The 20,528-nt window shown below is 35.6% G+C and overlaps 3 protein-coding genes and 1 pseudogene across 9 annotated transcripts in view; 2 read left to right on the top strand and 2 right to left on the bottom strand.

Annotated features, from left to right (window-relative positions):
* The window catches only part of Myb (proto-oncogene like protein Myb), a 41,884-nt gene extending 26,591 nt beyond the window's left edge, over window positions 1–15,293 (bottom strand). The window contains exon 1 of one of the 4 annotated variants that reach the window (XM_087413720.1): window positions 14,878–15,293. In XM_087413720.1, the coding sequence (XP_087269846.1) occupies window positions 14,878–14,924 (47 nt within the window). In that variant the 5' untranslated portion in view covers window positions 14,925–15,293. Of the gene's footprint in view, window positions 1–233; window positions 1,584–14,877 lie in introns of those variants that run through there. The other 3 variants (XM_087413721.1, XM_087413719.1, XM_011065309.2) reach the window with 3 other exon arrangements.
* Window positions 1,817–14,870, top strand: LOC147907222 (uncharacterized; annotated as a pseudogene).
* A 758-nt stretch (window positions 15,294–16,051) lies between the features above and the next one.
* Window positions 16,052–18,930, top strand: Hus1-like (Hus1-like checkpoint clamp component). 2 transcript variants are annotated; one of them, XM_011065314.2, is made up of 3 exons: window positions 16,052–16,352; window positions 17,367–17,773; window positions 17,927–18,930. In XM_011065314.2, exons 1-3 carry the CDS (start codon window positions 16,301–16,303, stop codon window positions 18,290–18,292), a joined length of 825 nt encoding a protein of 274 aa, XP_011063616.1. In that variant the 5' UTR covers window positions 16,052–16,300; the 3' UTR covers window positions 18,293–18,930. The 2 variants fall into 2 exon arrangements, with proteins under 2 accessions (XP_011063616.1, XP_011063617.1); XM_011065315.2 differs by having other exon boundaries at window positions 16,056–16,424.
* On the bottom strand, window positions 18,319–20,304 carry Nup62 (nucleoporin 62). Of its 3 annotated transcripts, none has more exons than XM_011065313.2 (5): window positions 20,125–20,304; window positions 19,731–20,009; window positions 19,291–19,651; window positions 18,924–19,164; window positions 18,319–18,812 (listed from the first exon to the last, which is right to left on the bottom strand). In XM_011065313.2, the coding sequence occupies exons 1-5, from the start codon at window positions 20,177–20,179 to the stop codon at window positions 18,450–18,452; spliced, it is 1,299 nt and encodes a 432-aa protein (XP_011063615.1). In that variant the 5' UTR covers window positions 20,180–20,304; the 3' UTR covers window positions 18,319–18,449. The 3 variants fall into 3 exon arrangements, with proteins under 3 accessions (XP_011063615.1, XP_087270090.1, XP_087270091.1); XM_087413964.1 differs by having other exon boundaries at window positions 20,146–20,304; XM_087413965.1 differs by having other exon boundaries at window positions 19,731–20,068; window positions 20,146–20,263.
* Between the last annotated feature and the right edge of the window lie 224 nt (window positions 20,305–20,528).

Here is a 20,528-nt window from a genome sequence, read left to right as displayed (position 1 = left end):
GGATTAAAATATTAAATATTCTGCTATAATAAATTTATCTAGTCTCTAATATTTGTTTGTTGCCATATATATGATAATAATAAATTTCCAATTAAACTCTCCCTTTCATTTCCTATCGCGATAATCTACGAGTTAGAAATAAGTGTATTTATCAATCGATCGGAGATACGATCTTTGCGACAACGTCGCAGTTAAATAAATACATTGAGCGTGGACTTGGAGCAATTACTTACGCTTCTGTGATCGGTGGCGAGCAAAAGGACGAGTGATAGGAGGCTATCTCCACATTGTTGATCGACAATCCATTCGGCGCGAGCAATCCATTCGAAAATATATCCATCATAAGCGACGCACGATTCTCACGGACGACGGACGAGACGGGATCGACGGACGGGGGAGAGCCGAAGGAGAAAGCGCGGGATCGGCGATAAATAGAATCTTCTCTCCCGCGTAGATGCTTCGAGCACCCCCCGGCTTACGAGCACTACCGCCTGCACGAGGTAACCCCGTAACCCATTGCGTCTCTCTGCGCGTCTCCGTCTCCGGAGAATTTTACTCTATCGAAGACTGGTCTCATGCAGTCATGTTTATGCGTTCTCCCTCGGCTCCTCGCGAAAAAGAACTCCCTAAAAGCATCAGAACATCACGTGCATCCCTTTTCTCCACTTCTACCTTTTCTCTATATTTTGTCTCTCGTATCTATATTTTTCCGCCTTTTTCGCGAGAACGCGCGCTTTCGCCGTGTATTTTCCGTATTTTCCGTATTTTCCGTATTTTCCGACCAAACAGAATATCCACGAGATCGCAAAGGTGAGAATGCGACGCGATGTTAACACTTGGGATAAACCGGAAGTAAGATGCTCCGCCGCGTGCGAAAGGTACCAACGCGCCGAAACACTTCCACTGTCCGAGAGTAATTTATGGAAAGTGTCGCGTTGAATGAACGATCCACTCTGAACGACGGTCGAGTTCGGACTGACGATTGCTATCCGAGGGAGACTCTCGATGGCGACGGCAGCAGCAGCAGCAACATTAAGCGGCAGGCCTAACGCTGAATTCCATGACGGGGAAAGAGGAGGAAAGGGTCGACCCTAGAGAGAGAGAAAGAGACGAAAAAAGAGAGAGACAAGAAGAGAAAGAGAGAAGTGAACACCAGGGAACCGGCATCTCAACTCGAAGGGCGAGGTGGAACGAAGGCGCCGGTCGTCCCTAGGAACTTACATACATACACGCGTGCATACGTGCCTCAGAACATACGTGAAAGAATCGGTCAGAGACGATCGACCGGGAAGAGGTGGCGATATACGACGCAATACGCAACTTAATGCATGCGTAGAATAACAATCTGATGTGATAGTTTGGAGAAAAGGGCCCGCAAGGGAAACGCGCGTCGAGGAATTCATTCAGATCCGCTGCGCCGACGTTGCCTGAATTCAATTTTTATGAATTAATAAAGTCTCTCTATTTCGTATAGACAAAACACGATAATTAACTTAAAATAAAAAACTTAAAATAAATTTGTCTTAATTCTCCATGGTTCAACGTTTCTTTTTTCCATTACTCTCAAATATAACCGAGTCACTAATGCCTAATTGTATTATTAAGGGTTTTGAATTTTTTAAAAACCTGGAAAAATTCTGGATATTTTTTCAACATTCAAGAACATGATTTTTACAGTGATATAACCCGAAACGTTTTTTTACTTTCTTTACATGTCAGTACATATCCAAATTTGAGGTAGAATAATTAATAATTGAAAATTTGCTTGAATGTTTAAAGCGCCATTTTTTTTTAGAATTAAATCATAAAGTGTTAAATGGATTTTTCAAAATTTACAGAAAAAGCATGCTATAATGTTATATATAACTCCACTTACGTAACAACAAAGTCTTACGATAATAGAACATTAAGGGTCTCGTGACATAATTAAACTTAAAGTCAATTTATCTCAAAATGCGAAATAGTTTCTATAACATTAAATCGTAAACTATTAAATGAATTTTTCAATAATTACGCGAGAAGATCATGTTATAACTCTATTTATATACAACATAATAACATTAAAGTCTCTCTTGCACTTAATACAATTCGAAAATTGCCATCATACTTCCCTGCTGCAAATTCCTGATGAATGTTTGGGAATTTTTCTATGGGTTTACCTAACCCATGGCAAATTTGACAGATCCCCATATGAGAAGGCTCCTATCTTGCTGTAAATTCTCAAATTGGGCTTTTTCATGGATCCTGTAGAAGACTATAAGATTCTGTAGGAGCTTGTATAGGTACCTATTGAATTTACGTAACATGTATATGTAAGATAACATAGGAAATTTTTTTACAAAGTTTTACATAGGAATCTGTGGCATCAATCCACGAAAAGAGGCTCCTATAGGATGGCATGGGAAAAAGAATGATTGGCACGTTGTTGCATCGAACCTAAATGATATACAGAATATCCCATATTTGGGACTATCTTCGTGTGCAAATAAAATAGACTAAACTGAATCGAATAGTCCTGTATCATTTTGCAATTTTCATAATAGTTAGTTTCTAAAGATTGCCGAATAAGCGGATAAAATCTACGCATAAGACAACTTTAAGATATTTTTCAGAATTCTTTATGACATACTTTAAAGAGGTTTTTCAAAGAATTCTTAAAGATATCTTAAAGTTGTCCCATGCATCGATTTTAGACATTCTGCTCATTAGGTAATAATTGCGAAAATTGTAAAATGATAGAAGACCTTTTAATCCGCTCTACATCTGCACACAAAAATAGTTCCAAATATTTTGAGAACCCTATATAGTTCCAAACTAGTCACAAATATTCTGAGACACCTGCATAGTCCCTATAATATACATATTAGAGTGTATACACAACATGCTGTAACAACTGACTGATGTAATTCCACGTGAAAATCTAATTTTTAATAACTCCAAAAACTGAAGGTCACATGATAAACAAGGTGTGTTTGGTGACTCAAAAAGTCATTTTTGAGTATATTTTCCTTATAGCAGTCAGGATTTTTTTTCACCCGACGTGGAACGTAGCTTGTTTATTAATTATTATCGTGACTTCCAGTTTTTTAGAGTTACGAATTATTCTCTCAAATTGATATAGGTACCTATAGATGCCTCATGAGAATTAAAGATCTACTTTGATATAGGAACATGTAGGTGCACAATAGGACAGATGTGCATACATCATCCTATGGTAGGCATTTTCAGTCCCTATGAAACACCTCTCTTTTGTCTTATGTACGCCTACATGTTATTATATATCAAACTGATATCCTATAGATCTTTTAGTTCTCATGAGACATCTGTTCACATTTCTGTGGATACCTATTATCCTATTTGCATTCCTATGAATGTTCTACTTACGTTATACTTATGTATGTTGTACATAATCCTATAAGTAATTACATAAGCTCCTACAGAATCTTGTAGTTCTTTATAGGAATCCATGAAAAAACCCATGAGAATTTGCAGTAGAGTTCCAATTATCATTGAATTTTGAAAAGATATTTTGTAGATAATATTTTATTATATGAAGAAAGATTCACACACTCAGACAATGTTTAGATATGATAAATTTATTTTGCGCATAATGTGATTTTTTTCTCGACAAACTCCAGTCTTGAAAAGGAGCGCTTTGTTTGTAGGAACGTACTTTAATAGCAGCGTATATCTTGAAACTCACGGAATACGTTTTAAGCTACACCCGCACCATCGCTGAGTGCCTTGATGTAGAAATAACAGAACCGAAGGCCATGGAAAAACAAAAAAAATAATGGAAAAGTAATAGATATAGATATAGTATATAAAATCAATAAAAATATAAATTTTTATACCAAATGTGTTATTTTCTATTAAATAACATCCTTCTACTCCGCCATTGTTAAAATGCCAGGACGTTTCTAAATTTTTATGTAACTTACTGCAGTGTAAATGGGACTTTAAGTCGGTTAACTCACAAGGAGGTACAGCGAGAAAAATAAGAGGAAAGAGGACGCGAAGAAAGATGAGAAGAAAGAGAATTGAAAGGAAGAGAAGAAGAGAGAAGGAGGAGATTGCGGCAACACCGACGAGGAAGAGAAACGTGAGAAAGACGAGGAAATGAGAGGAAGGGCTGCGGACTCAGGAATAAGCCGCAAGGTCTCGGCGGTATCACGCCGTCGTGTTCTGGGAATCGATCGATTTCTTGACGAACCATGGCAAAGGAATTGGGAATCGATGGCGCAAAATCATTGAGGATCTTGTTGCAGATCATGCTTCGAATATCAAGAATGAGAAATGTGCTGGAATGCTTTTTCGACGAGTCCAAACTTCTTTTCTTCTCCAGACATTAAATCAAATATATAAAAAAATTAAATATAATAATAAGATTCTCTAACAGAAGTTCTATTTTTTCTTGAAAGCTTTTTTTCTTATAACTTAAATAGTTTACGATTTATCAGCAAAAATATAGTAATAAATTTAATTGACTCTCATAAAAGGATTCTTTGAAACTAATGAAAACTAATAGGAAACTAATGAGTCAATTTTAGGAATGTCAGTTCTAGGGATACTATGATTCGATATTTTAAAATATCGTATCATTACTTTTTTTGACATTCTATTATATATTTACATCGAAACTTTGAGTTTCTTTGAGTATCTGTATAGCATATTGAATCTAGAATCTAGTTATCAATTGATTCGATATAAAGACTGTATTTTCAAAATTCACTATTAGCTTATCAACATTGAAAGGCTATAATTTATATTACATTTATATGCACTATAAATTTTCAGTACTGATAGAAAATTTTGGAACACACAGCTAAAGAAGTAGGAAAATTAAAGGCGAAAACTAGGGATATGAAGAGCGAGAGAGAAACATAGACTCTCGATATTTCGTATCGAATCATTTCTAATCAGTATATCACCATATTGATATTGCGTACTTTAATTCATATCAGGTCTGTTTTTTTTTCGAATAGCTCTGAACCAGTGCAATAAGTTAAAGTGAAATAAACTATATCTGTTTCACTTTAACTTATACCAGTATACACCAGTTCAGAACTTGGGGTTGGAATCGAATAGCTCTATCGATGTATATAAAATATCGAAAATCTATGCTCTTTCGCACATTCCTAGTTAATTTTATAAAGCAAAATCATAAGGTTCGTAACTGTGAGAACAAGTTACGAGCCTTACGATTCTGCTGAGAATAGCATAAATTTATTCTCTAAATTTCTCGGAGTGAAATCTTACTCCAAAAAAGTTAAAATACTGCCATTATTAAAAAAGAGTGGCAGATCTTCTCTTTTTTTTTGGAATAAGATTTCGCAAGAAATTTAGAAAGTATAAGAACTTATGACTGATGTTCTAATTTTATGTATCTCCTTATATACCATAAAACGTGTGATCATTCATAAATGTCTATCATTTCTCTTAAATCTTACAGCTACCAAAAAGCTAAAGATATTACATAAAGTTATAAGCACTTATAAGTTTTACATTACATAAACTTATAAGCACTTACAAGTCTTACGAGATCATATTACGAGCCTTACACGATTCTGCTCAGAGTTTAGGTATAAAAGGCAACAGACTTTTGTCAAGATATATGTTCGCTTGTATATAACTTTTAAATACCTATGAAATTCGTGTATTAACGTAATAATAAAAAAATGTAGAAAGCTGAGAAAGGTACAGAAAAAAAGAGAGGCAGAGAAAGACATTTCGAAAAGAAGGCGACATCGCGTGACTCGTTCCGAAGGCGAGAGAACCCGCTTCGAAATTGAGAGCGGCATATGTCGAAGTTGAAAGAATATGCAAAATCTGGAAGAAAGAACTTCCTGCGCGATGTATGTATGCAGCCGCGAGAACGAAGTGCGTCCGGGCGGGCAGCATTCTCCACGACGACTGATTCCGAGAAGAAATGATGAAGAGAGAGAAGATCGCGATGTAGAAGGAAGATGCGATGCCGCGGGTCGTGCACAGGTACACGGCACTACACGGCACTACACGGCCGTGCTGATACGTTGGCGGATGCAGGTCGCTACGTGACACGGACAGGTTTTCCTCGGTGGAGAACACGGCAGGCGCCTTCCGGGTTCTCAATTCGGATAAAAAGAAGAGAGTCGAGCCGTGTGTGGCGGTCCAGCTCAAGATTATACACAGCTGAGAACCGCCAGCGGCCGCTCCTGCTCGACAAAAAAGATGGATCTTGAGAACTTCACGGATAACGGACGAACGTCTGGTATTGTGTAGATGCGCTTTTTACGAATCACCTGTTAGTTTTTCGAGGAATTTCGAGGGCTTTTCTCAAATTTTACATACCCGGTTTCTTTCTTTTCGAAAATGGTCGTGTAATTGCTTGACGCTCGTTTTTTAGAGAACAGTAAATGATAATTGAAATATATGTAGCAAATACCTATACAAATATAGTTACTATTTTAATTATTAGTTGAATACTTTTTTCACGAATAATTTCTCTTTTCTCTTTCTCTCGTATATCACTATTCTTGGTCTCTTTTATGTATGGGGGTCGAATGTTTGCGACTCTTTGAATTTGATTATCTCTAATCAATCTGTAAGCAAGGCAGGGTACACGTACGCATGCAAGCAGTAACCCCGTAATTTCGAAGGCATTAATGTCCAATGCATCCCCAAATCACCGAGGTTTATTACGGCGGTGAAGTTCGGTCAAAGCACCGAAACGGGACTTTGCCCATCGGTACAAAACCATACAAGATTACAGCGTTTGAGGCTCCCAGTAAAAGATTTCAAGTAATATTTCCAACAATAAAATAAAGATTTATTCATAAAACAAAAATTACACAAAAGGGAAAAACACAAAAAAGAAAAACTGAATTTCACTACGTATTTTACTAATCATAGCGAAAGAATATGAGCCACATAAACATGAATTTGCAGATGCAATTCTTTTGGAATTATAGACATCGAAAGTTGTGTGTATTAGCAGAAAGATTCCGGTCAGAATAAATCAACAAAGTCAAGTACATAAATAGTAGGTACATGACATTACTCAGATATTATAGCGGATGATAAACATAGATGCTAAATAGAATAATATCAATGCTGCTATGTTATGATACCACGTACTTAGCCTTCATTTCCTATTGAATTATCTTTCATTTTATATATGACCGAGAACAGTTATCTGAAGTTATATTTACACTCCAACAACGAGAACAAAAAATTCGGTCACAGTAGTTTTCTTTATTGACCAAGAATTCATCCTTATTTTTTTTATTTCTTACTTTTTAAGGAACACATTGAAAATAAATCCGCATACGTAATGATGCTAAATTATAATAATACTAATAATAAATTGATATATGTGTATATATATATATATATCATAAATTGATAATAAATTAATATATATATTACGTAAACAATCACACCTGGAGTGTCTCTCTAATTAAAGGTCGTTATTATTAAATGCAATACACACACACACGTGTGTATTGTATTTAATAACAACGACCTTTAATTAGAGAAATACTCCAGGTGTGATTTACGTAAAATAAAAATTGTTTAAATAAAAAAATAAGAAAGTTTCTGTTAGTCATATAGTAACAAAATAAATGATTATGCATCAAAACATTTCTCTCGGTGTATGTGAGATCGGCCACGACGCATTAAAGATCTACATGTGACGCAAAGCGCAGCCGGGTGTTGATCCCTGCTCGGCGTGCTCTTGAACACGCCGTGTGCTGAATAGCGGCGCATCCGCGCGATGGGTGAAAGAGACGGGGGCCGACCAAACTGGGAGGGTTCGTCGCCGCTCGTCCGCCTCTGTTCCTGTGAACGGGGCAGCTGTCTCTCGTTTGTTTCCGCGCGCGCGCGCGCGCGCACAAGATGACCATCAACGGCATCAACATCACCGGGGACACCGAGAGGTCAATCTCGTCGAGCATTCCTGCGTGGATGCGCGTGGATGTGGATCTCCGATGAGAGTCATTCTGCTAGACAATTTTATCGATCTGTCCATTGTAGACATCTTATTTTTATTGTACACAAATTTTATTGTGAATAATGTATTTGATAACAATTTCCAAATATTGTATAAATCATGATCTATTAATACTGAAATCGCAGCTGTACCATTTTTAATCCATCTGATAGTTTTTCTTTTCCAGTTAATCTGAATTTGGAACGTGGAGCTTTAGATTTTTGTAACTTTTCGTAAATTATCATAATTAATTACAAGTAATTTTGCTTTTATGATGACAACCATCCCTCGTAAAAAACCAAATTTACTAGCACCTAAAAATTATTGAATTGCTTGTCTTTATTATTACTCTGCTCATGACCGCATTTCAAGACCGAAAAAGATTTCAACGCGCGGTTTGCAGAATCAGATATGTATATAAATTCACCGAAATGTTTAAACATTAAGATCTATTTTGATCGAATATACGATTTTTCTTATATTTAATTAGATTTATTCTCATCAGAGTTCAAATTCATATCATAATTACTTCACATATATTTGATCAAAAATCATATTAAAGCACGCAGGGCCATTTCGATTAACTTTTAATCGACGATTAACTCAATTATTTAAAACAACATCTCTAATATACAGTTTATTGTTTTTAATCTTTTTTTCGATATACTGTATATCTGAATATAATTTAAAATGAAAATAATTTTAATATTACTTATATAATAAAATAGTGCTGATTAAGTTAATCGGAGTTGATCGAAAAATGCCTCTTATAGAGACGCGCACGTGGAGACGTTAAATTGTATGATGAAAAGAACAGGAAGATGAGAGAAGAGATCTTCCTACGCGAATAAATGGCGCGAAACGAGCGTCAAACAGGAAGAGCGAGCGACGAGAAAAGAGGGACGTGGGAGGTGCAAGAGGCACGACCTGGGCACAAAACACAAAGGGGCGTGTGCGACGTGTTCGCGACCACGAAGAGAGACTGGAGATGCACGCGTGGATGTACATTTGTCTACGTTTGTCCCCGTCTGGCAGTTGCCAATGTTGCCATGCAGGACCTGAGAGTTGACGTTGACGTCACTCTATCTCCCGACGGGCAGCTTAATATTGATAAGTGGGACGTGCGTGGCGTTCCGGGATGAAGGGAATCGTTCTGTTTGCAAAGTGTGTATCTCGGGACGAAAGATATTTACGCGTGATGGAAATAAAAGAGCGTCGTGACAGAACTTTAAGCCCGTGTTACACTATGCATTCAAGATTAAGGCTGCTCAAAAATTTCATTCGAGATCCTTAATATTATTCTCTATCTTTATTATTCATCAGATGTAAAACAAGGATAAGATAACACTTGGACAACTTGGATGAAGTTTCCAAACTTACAATTAGTATGAGGATTGTGGATTATAGATTAGAATTCGGCCAGTAAAATAATTTTAATTTCAATCCGTTTTCGTTCGATTGATAAATTCTGATCTCCAATTCTCAATTCTCAATCTCTAATGCATAGTATGATAAAGGCTTTACGTTCACCAAGCATCAAACGGATGGAGATGTGATCGATTTGAAAGCCTGTGTAGCAAACTATACGTTGGAGATTGCGAATTGTAGATTAGAATTTAACCAATCAGAATCAGAACAGAGATTAATCTTTCAGACCTGATTTCATTAAAACCATGTTAAAAACTATTTTCTTTTTTAATTCAATTCATGCGCATTTTAATAAGTAATTCACACTTAACAATTTTATTTTTAATTTTGACTATTTTCCCAACATATATATTGTACATTATTATGTCTCAGATCTCAGATGTCGACAAAATTAAATAATTCAATGGATGTGTTTCAATTTAATGTACATCAAAACGTACACAGAATCTGAAGGAGTAAAAATTAAGATCATGATTGATTAAATTCTAATCTTAGTGTTTTAATTTTAATTCGAAATAAAGTCACGTATTCGAAAATTTGTCTCGGAAATGTTCAAGTATACTTGTATTATTTTCCTATATACATTTTTAACGCTAGTTAGAGCACAATGTACACAACTCTTTGCTTTCTTGTTTTTTTACTACTTTTTATCTCTTGCCTTTTCGCCTTTTATCTTGTTTCTTCAATTTCTGTCGCCCGAGATAAAGATAAATTTGAAGAGACGAGAAACATGATCGATAATATAATTGCGAAGAAGGAAACAAGCAAAAAAAAAACAAGGAGCAAAGAACACAGTAGATTATTAACTTTCATAGTCTTTATTTATACTATTCTATGGTTCTGTCCATTTTGCGGTCTACTTATTATATTTTGTTTGCACTTTATCAATTTTATATAATAAATGACACATTCATCTATTTTCATATATAATAATAGCACTATTGACGCCTTTTTGCAGATATATGTCTCCATTTTGAACATTATACAAGTACATTAAACATTTCAAACTATCGTTCCTTTAAATTGCTTGCTACGAAAACGCGTTCGTTCTCACCATTGGCATCGACGAGATCGACGTATCGATCCACAAAACGCAAAATACGTTTAACTCTGGTTCTATAATAATCGCAAGTCGATCGCAAACTTGGTGCAACAGTCAATTTGAAGCATCAAATTTGAAATTGACGTTTCAGTTGTCAACTTAACAAGTTTGTGATCGGCTTGCGACTAATGTAGAATCACGATTAAACATATTCTGCGTCTTGAGGATCGACGATAAGGATGATTTCGACCAAAGACTCCAATCAATTAATTTAATCAGCACTTATCAAATAAATATCTGTATAGTTTATCAAAACATATGCAAGAAAAAGTTTTGATATTTGTAAGTGTAATTACATGTTACTATAAATTATAATAATTTCAATTACTTTAATAGTAATAACTATAATTATAACCATTTTTTCGATTGTCAACTATATTTATATACATATATTTGTTTGAAATATATATATAATTATATTATTATTAATATTATAGCAATAATAATAATAATTATAATAACATATAAAAAGGCGAGAGAGAGAGAGAGAGAAAGATGTGATTAAAAATTACAGAGGAATCACGTTGGGTACAAAATCTACGCGAGCATTAAATGAAAGGTTAGAGAAGGAAATAATTGATAAGCTGAAGGACGTTCGTTCTGAGGTAGTTCGGGTTTAGAAAGGAAAGAGGAACGATGGATGCGATATATATGTTAAATTATGTAGTTAAAGAGCTGAGCAAAAAGAGGGGAAAGCCTTCTTCCTATTCGCCTTCTTTACTGATTTAAAAGCGGCATTTGACAACGTAGATAGAAGAAAGATAAATGAATTAATGAAGAGGATGGAGATAGAAGAGAACTTGAGATTGAGAATTATGGAGACGTATAAAGCAACGAGAAATGTGGTTAAAATAAATAGAGGGGCAGAAAAGCACATAAAATCGAAAGAATTCTGAACGGAAAAAAGTCTTAGATAGGGATGTTTCTCGAGTCCGACTCTATTTAACATATATGTGTCAGGCTTGAAGGAAGAGATGGAAAGAGGACAATCAGGAAGCATTGTAGTAGGAAATAAAAAATTGATTAATTATGTATGCTGACGACATGATGCTGCTGGCTGATAGAAAATCAGAGCTGAAAGAAATATTGAAGAAATTCAAGAAGTTTTGGGAAGAAAAGATCTGAAATTGAGTTCGGAAAAATCGAAATGATGTTCGAGAAAGGAAGAGACGGAATGAAGAAAAAAACATGGAATGGGTAGAAGAGGATATAAAGGAAGTCAAAGAAATAAAGTACTGCAGTGTCACAACATTGATTAATGTTGAGAATGGTCGCGTCTCACTACATGGTCCACGTAATTTGCATTTGGAAGGAAGAATATATGTATTTTACGATTCATTTAATTATTTATATATGTATATGCTGAGGATGACTCAAAACTGAAACGTCCAGAAATTATTAAATTTTATTTATATATATTTTTATCATTGAGTATATTTTGCGCAAATTAGTACCAGCGCTGACTCCTAATGCCTCGTGAATCTATGTATTATTTTATAAAATACTTGGAATATACTCTGCAGAAAAATGGAGGGACAGAAAAGCATATTAGAGAAAGGATGAAGATAACAATAGCAATAAAGAAGACGTGGAGCATTAGAGAGAGATTATTTAAAGATGATTTTTCAGAAGAAGAATGAAGATGTTTGACTGGTGGAAAGTATTGCACTATACGGAGCAGAGGGATTGGCTAGAGGTTGGTAGCAGACTGGATGGAACAAAAAGAAAATATGTGAAGTGGATTTTAGGATTGGAGGACACCAAACTACATACTAACGGAAGAAACAAAAATAAGAGAAATAAAAACGAAAGGAATTAGAAGAGCAAATACGAAGAAAAAATAAGAAGTGCAAAGAAGAAGCTGATACAGGAATGCATAAAGGACTTAGAAAAGGAGCGATCGTTAAAGGAAGAGGGCAACTGGGAAAAGAAAAGGAGGGAAATGTTGGAAAGAGCAGAGATGAGCAAGGAACAGGTGAGGTTGAGAAGAGAGGATGAAGATAGGAGTATACCTAATAAAGAAAATAGAGAATAAGGAGAAGAAAGGAGAGTAAAGATAAATGAGTCTAAATACAATTGCAACTATAAAAACATAATGATAGAGAAATTATTAAAATATCTGGGAGGAAAAAGGAAGCGGAAAGACAGAAGTCTGATAATCATATACAGATGTGGAAATGAGACGAAGGGGAGCCAGTACTGGAGAGATCGAAGACAGGAGTTGCAGAATATGCCTGGTAGAAGAGGAAAGCATACATTTAAAGGAGTGTGAAGCGACAAAAAATGAACAAAAAATAGTAACGTATAATCATAGTTACAAATACCAACGTTTTTCTTTTATTAATGGAATTATTAATTTCTTATTATTTACACATAACAAAAATAACAGATTACAAAAAATGAATTATATAAACTTTAATTTTAACGATAAAATTAAATAATTGTCGATAATTATTTCAAATTAATTGGTTGAACAAGATGGCTCTTTTTAATGAATAAATTTATCAACCTTAATGTCTCTTCAATTTCTTGGCTCAATTTTATTTCGGAGGAGAAGGCGATCCTTTTTTATCGGTGCTTTTTGCAAGTTATTCTATACTTTTCTCGGTTATCGGATACAAGAATGAGAAAGATGAGATCGATGTGGACGGATAAAATAAAAATAAATGTCAGTGAAGAGCAAGTGTGAGATCGGAAATAGTACATCTTTGCATCTTAAAATTTAAAAAATAACAAATGAAATTATGATAACAATAAATTCAAAAGAAGAAATTTCGATTATAACTCACATAAATTTTCTGAACTGGATATTTAGTTTGATATGTGATTAATGTGATGACTATACATTGTAAAGGACAGTTCTGTATTTCAAGTATCTTTAGATTTATTTATCTTTTTCAAAACTCAGTTTTGCTCTTTAATGCGCAGACTTCTGATCGTCAACTAGTTTGGAAATATTTAAGAATAAAGTCCTAAAATTTTTAGGTTTGTCCTTTATTTTTTCTAAGAAAATATTGTCATCGTGATTAACAAAATTTGTAGAAGAAAACTAAATAAAAAAATATGCGTTTAATAATCTTATAAAAAATTATTTCAAAAATACTTTCAAAAACATTTATTTGTCGATGTGACAAAATATTAAATCAAACATGAATGAATGCAATTAATAAATGATAAAAACCAAATATAAATAAATGCAATTAATAGATCGAAAACACTCAATTGCTCTAATAAAAAAAAAAAGATTGCCTTTCTCCTCCGGAATAAGATTGAGCACAGAAATCCAAGACGTTGATAAGTTAAAGTTGATAAGTTTATCTACAAAATTCAAAATTAAACTCCGAATAACTTAAATGAAACACTCAATTGCACCGATAAAAAAAAGGATCCTCTTTCTCCTCCGAAATAAAATTGAACTAAGAAATCCAAAAAAAATGACGTTAAGATTGATAAATAAAAATTTGTAAGACGACTGATCGAACTCCAATGAACTTTTACGCTCAATTGCGAAAAAACAAAAAATAAATGAATAAATAAAATTTAACAAAGTCAATCGTCGCAATTTCACTTCATAAACAAAATCTAAAAACTCGTTCTCGCGAATATAAAAAAGGCACAAATTGACAGACGTGATGCATTCGGAAACGCTTTACGGAAGATCGAGAATCGCGACCGGCGAGGACATCGTCCGTTTCACCAGAAAACAAATGACGCAACGATAATCGCATAGTAGAACAATAACAATAGGCTTCCGAAGTATGATATTCGACGAGTGATATCGGATTCACCTTGACAAGGCGCGGAGATGTTATTGTCGCTCCCAACTCTCCTTCGTACTCATGACACGCAGCAAAATAGATGAAATAAAATCGACCTGCCTGGACGTACCTGCAGGATGCAGGTTAGAATGTACAAGAATATTCTACGATTCTTCGAGGTCGAACGTGCCAATGACGCGAAAACCTGTATCGTACCTTTCATGATACAGAAAGCATCACGAGCCTACGAACGAAAGGCTACGAACAGTCGAATACCTGCCGGTCGCGAGGCCATCAATGCGTCGCTGACTTCGCGTGCTCTCACATACTCCTTTCCCGCCAAAACATCGCGTTTCAAAATAAAGGAGACAAAGCAGGCGTGAGGCCACAATACGTGGTGCCGGTCGTCTCGGCTCCCACAGATTCTCCGGGAGGTTCCTTGTCCATTTCCTTTCACCGCCAAGCCCGCCAAAAAATACCTCGAATAGACTTGTCTAATTTTAAGTAAATACAACACAAAATGGGGAAAGGGGTGTATGTACTGAGAGACGCGTCTAAAACGCAACTCCCTTTTGATGCGTCGCCGCGACACAAAAAGACAACATTCATGCACTCACCTCTTTCTATTCAGAAACATATTGCTGCATCGTCTCGGGGTGGACATTCAAGAATCACGTAATCCACCCGCACGCGAAAGTGGTGAATGCGTAGTGATTTAAACAATATGGCCACCTCACCACCCTCGGAAGTCTCGGAACACACGGGACGCGATGCCTCGAGCGAGGGGGAGAGAAATCTTTGTCAGCCACACTCCCGCGTGAATTCGCACACGCACACCTGCTTGCACCGACACGCTACGTCGCACTCGTGACTTCGCGACGATCAACGTAACCGATCGCGACTCACCGGCGGACCACGTCAAATTTTGACAGTCTGATTTGCTGCGAGGCGTAGATCGCTTCCCGCGACGCGACGCCGCGAGACGATTATCTCTATTAGAATACTACAATTCCCATAGAGTCATCGACGCCAGCGGAGGTCGACCCCGTCGCGTCGGTCATGTAGCTCTGTATTCATATCGCATCCCTTATTTTATTTATGAAAGAAATCGATCGATAATACATTAGAGTTCCTATATAACCGACGGTGGCAAAAGAAACTTTTATTCTTTTATAAGGTTGTGTTCCAAAATTTACGATCAATAGCGGAATTCTTTTAATTCTGTTTTATCGATGATTGTCGCTATCGTTAATTAGCGATAGCCAATGGGAGGACTATCCTGGAAGAAAGCGTGTCACTCATTGGCTATCGCTTATAGTTAGGCGTCGGTTATATAGAAAGTCTAATGTATTATCGATCGATTTCTTTCATAAATAAAATTGAAGAATTTCGCAACTGAGATGAGATTCTATAATAAATGGGACGTAAATATTACCGAAACGTCGTGTTTTTCCCCTGGAAAAATTAGTGCATTCTCCAGTAAAGGAGAATGGATTAAAATGGATTGAAATTTTTTTCTATCCAAATGCGTATTTTATATATATATATAAATAACGAATACTTTTTTTGGATTTAATTGGATTCAATTGAATTCAATTAGATTCAATTGGATGCAATTGGATTGAAAAATTGCATTTCCTACTCAAAATTTTGAATTGAACAATATTCACAATGTGTGTGTTGTGCACAGAAAAAGTTAATATTATTTTTAGATTGAAAGGTATAGAGATATGCTCCATGCAATTCCTATAAATAAATAAAAATGCATTCAGGATTGAAAAGCATTCATTTTAACATTAGTGAATCAATATTTCTGAAAATCTGAATCCATTTCAATTCATTTCCATTCTCTAGATTTTCAGCGCTGGCAGTGAATTTTTTAACACAGCCAGTAATCATACCAAATCATACCGGCATCGCTGGTCACGTTACGCTATATCGCGCATAACAGACCAATTTTTCATACACATTCTCTTGATTTTTTTCTTTGACATTTGCAATAACACAAGTGTCAATAATAAACGGATGACTTGATTAAAAATGAAGTTCAAAGGTAGAATGATAGACGCAGGTGCCATGCGGGATTTTACACGTAAAATTTTAATTTTATATTTCTAACCTCGTCATAGATGTCGAGGATGATAAAGCTCAGGGTTGTGCCAAGGTATTTCAAGATTATATTTACATGGAATATTTTATATTGTTTTCGTTAAGTTTACATGAATCTTTTTCATATGTAAGACAATATAAACAATGTAAAATATGTAATCGGTGAGGGTAATATTTTTCGTAATAAGAATTCTTCAAATCGACAAATTTAATTTGAGATGTTTATTATTATTTAAAATGATTACTATTATTTCAATTTGATTATGTTGTAAATCCAAAAATAATCGTAAATTGTACTTAAAATAAATTACATATCGAGTTATTATTCCCAACATCTCATTTTGACTAATAACGTTTCTTCAAGACTAATATTATTGTGAATATGTGAATTATTATGAATAATGTAATACAGAAAGAAATAATTAACTTTTGTGAATATTAATATATAGCTGATATTAATATTGATAAAAAAATTTAAATACATAAGCGAAATAGAAGTTTTAGTGCAGTCCATTACAGTTTACATTGTATTCACATAGATGTTCACATAGATTATTATATTTTACAAAATGCACAACCCTGCTGAAGGCTGATCTACAATGTGCTCTTTGCTTCTTATTTCTTACTGTTTACCTTTTGTCTTTTTTTTCTCCTCTTTATAACTGTTTCATCAATAATCATCTTATCTCTTCCAAAGTTCTTTTAAGCCTAATCTACAATCTACAATATGTTCTTTGCTTCCTACTTCTTGTATTTTACTTCATATCTTTTTCCTTCTTTACGATCATTTTATAAACAATCCTATTTCTTTTTACATGTTTTCAAGTTCTTTAACTTTTATCTCGGTTACAGAAAACGAAAAAACTGAGTAAGAGACAAAAAGGCAAGAAATAAAAAGTAAACTAAAAAGCAAGAAACGGGAAGTAAAGAGCACATTTTGAACCAAGTTTTAATCTTGACGTCTTATTGATCAATAAACATTTTTCATATTCTTCAGATATTGTTAGTACTATATCTCGAATGGCAAAGTACTGCGTGTTGCAATTGGCACCAACCGAATTGTGCTTCAGTGTCGGTGATGAGCATGTACCTGTGCTCTGGACGGTGATCTTGCCGCAACACTTCTTTGCAGAGTATATTATGAGTGGTGTGACCGAGCAAGACAATAAGATCTACTTGGAGTTCGATGCCTCTATGTTTGCCAGAAGCTTGAATAGTCTAAGGGCAATGGCGAAGAGTGTGAAAATTAAATTGACGAACAGACGACAACCCTGTCTGACGTTTGAAATTGACCTGACCTCCCTGTCCGTTGACTCACGACAGTGTGTACATGACGTACCCGTGAAACTCATACCTCGTAGAGATTGGCCGGAATACAAAATGCCAGATATTTCCAAGTTTGATGTAGGTAGAAGACAATTCTTTTTAGCTGAACTTCTTGCACGATTCATTTTCTTTTCTTTTCATGGAAAAAGGAAAAGATAAACTCTGCGAAAAGTTTAACTAAAAAGGACATATTTATTGTGCGTGATCGGCAGAAATACAGTCTCATTTCAGATATCGCTAGAAATGCCACAGTTGAAGTATGTACGGCACATCACGGATAGAATGAAAAATATAAGTTCTCAGCTGATAATGATCGCCAATAAACATGGTACATTGATAATAAAAATTGATGTGGATTTAGCTACGGTGTCCACTCACTTTAAAGGACTACAAGTTTATGAAAACGAAGAGGAACAAGAGACTGACGATATTTCGGCGACCATTAACATAAAGAAACTCTCTATGTTTTTGAGTTGGGACATTCTCCAGCCGGATAGTGTTAAGTGTAACTTATTGAAAGAGAAGATGGTGAAACTAACTTTAGATGTGGGAGATTACGTTAAGATACATTATTTTATACCAGCCATTGCATTTTGAGCAAGGAAAAAAATTTAGATACAGTATTACTTAAATGTAAAATATATATTTCTCATGATTCTCATTCATACACATCATATTTCATTCGTACATTAAATTTTTCATTAAATAAGGGACTCACAAAAAATAATTCTCAAGTTTTTATATAAGTCGACGGCTAATTATAAGCTAAATGTAAATTCTGTTCGCTCTCTTGTCTGAAACTTTGATGCATCTGATCAATTTGTTGTATTTTCTGATTTAACAAAGCCGTCTGTTGATCCAACCATTGTAAACTGTTCATATGTGCATTTAAAATTTTTCCAATTTGAACGATAGGATCACTGGAGTCTTGAGCGCGATTTGCTTCATTTAAATGTTCTATTATTTCTTTTAGATCTTCTGACATGCGTTTCAACTGGGTATCGAGATTCTCCGACAAACGATATGTATATTCTCGATCAGAATCCGAAACGGAAAGAGACGCTAGCTCCTTTTCCAATGGTACTAAACATTCTTGCAATTCTTTCTGTTGTCCAACCTGAATAATAGAATTATTTTAATTTAACTCGATGAAAATTTAATAATTAATTTCATTTGTATTAATATTGTATGAATGTTACAAAATTGTAAGAATACAAATGTGACTTACAACATAATCCAGCTCGTGTTCCAATTGTTGCTGCTCGATTTTCACTCTTTCAACTTCTTGATTCAGAGTTACTATTTTCTCCCCGTTCGTTATCAACAATTTATCCCAGGCATTAACTTGTGTAGCTTGATTCACAAATACTTTCTCTTGCTCCTCCAACTCTAAAGTCCACTTGTTGATAGATTCTTCAAGCTGACAGAAATTAATGGCACCTGGTTGAATACCAGTTGCAGAACTAACGCTGCAATAAAAGATTTTTGCAGAGAGTTAAAATTGAGCTGTTATAATAAATAATCGAATTTATCATGAGTAAGAATAAACCGAATATTTTGAAGATGAATTTTGTAATAAGCAAAACTATACTTACGTAGTGGTAGTACCCAAGGAAGTATGAGTAGCAGGTGCTGCTAAACTCGTTGAAACAGCAGCAGAAGTCGTTTTGCTCAGAGGAAATCCAGTGGAAGTAGTCGTCGATGTTCCGAAATTAAATCCTGCTGCAGTAGTTGCTGCGAGAGAAAATCCGGTGTTTGAAGTTGTGGTAGGACCTGTTTTCGAAGCATCAAATGAAAGTCCCGGTGCTGTAGACGTCGGTGCTGTACTGCTAGGAAGGTTAAAGCTCGGTATACTTGTTGCTGACGTTGTAATTGCAACTGTACTTCCAAGACCAAAGCCAGTTCCAGTAGTCATAGTGTTTAGTGTTGGAGTACCGAAAGTCAAGCCAGTGGAGCCTTAGAAATGTAATACATACATGTAATGTCTTTCTAATAGAATATATAGAATATGAGAAAAATGCTTTATTCGATCAACCTGTCATAGGTTTTGCTGTTCCGACACCAAAATTGAAACTTCCCGTTGTAGTTGTCGCGATAGAAAATCCCGTGGCTGGGGTTGTAGACACTTTCGTGGCGTCAAAGGAAAGCCCCGTCGGTGCGGACATAAGCGTCCCACTGCTCGCAAGATTTGTGAAACTAGGTAGACTCGACGCAGTGGATATGGATGTTGTTGTCGCGGTTATACCACCACCGAGGCCAAAGCCGGTTCCAATGGCCATAGTGGTCGGAGTGCCGAAAGTCAAACCGGTGAGTCCTTGTAACACGAAAAGAGCCAACGTGCATCAAAACATACCGGACGTGATTTCTCCGGAACTAGATAAAGTACGAAGATGCTTTATTTTTGCTTCGGTTCAGAATGCTCGTTGTACCTGTCGTGGGTTTTGGCGTACCGAAGGACAATCCGGTATTCGGAGGTGTAGCCATCGTGGATTTGTTGCTGTTCCGACCGTATCCCACTGAGAAACCAAACTTGATGGTTAAATAGGTTAAATTACGTAGCACAGAAAGACAAACAGATGTACGTCACTGGTCGCGTAGTTCCTAAAGCGCTCACTTCGCGCTGAATTGTCAGAAAGATCAAGCGGGACAAGCGGAACACCAATCAATCCGACAACGGCAAAGCAGTGACCAATCGTGTCGCAGAAAAACTTCTCCGTCTTCGTTTGTAAATTCTTTATTCGTCTCGAAGAAAGTTTTGAAACTGATATACGAGTATAGCTGAACTTCTTGCACCATTCACCTTTCTCCTTTTTCTCTCCACGTTGGAGAAAAA

Source organism: Acromyrmex echinatior, chromosome 15, assembly GCF_024713525.1.
Source record: "Acromyrmex echinatior isolate Ae372 chromosome 15, ASM2471352v2, whole genome shotgun sequence".
Lineage (NCBI taxonomy): Eukaryota > Metazoa > Arthropoda > Insecta > Hymenoptera > Formicidae > Acromyrmex > Acromyrmex echinatior.
Note: the sequence above shows the minus strand (reverse complement) of the source record. Positions and strands in the feature narration are given on the sequence as shown.

Coding starts and splice junctions, on each gene's coding strand:
- Hus1-like (XM_011065314.2), top strand. CDS start 16,301: ATGAAGTTCAAAGGTAGAATGATAGACGCAGGTGCCATGCGGGATTTT. Junction 16,353..17,366: donor TGCCATGCGGGATTTTACAC/GTAAAATTTTAA, acceptor CATATTCTTCAG/ATATTGTTAGTACTATATCT. Junction 17,774..17,926: donor CAGATATTTCCAAGTTTGAT/GTAGGTAGAAGA, acceptor GTCTCATTTCAG/ATATCGCTAGAAATGCCACA.
- Nup62 (XM_011065313.2), bottom strand. CDS start 20,179: ATGGCTACACCTCCGAATACCGGATTGTCCTTCGGTACGCCAAAACCC. Junction 20,010..20,124: donor TACGCCAAAACCCACGACAG/GTACAACGAGCA, acceptor TCGTGTTACAAG/GACTCACCGGTTTGACTTTC. Junction 19,165..19,290: donor TCCTTGGGTACTACCACTAC/GTAAGTATAGTT, acceptor CTTTTATTGCAG/CGTTAGTTCTGCAACTGGTA.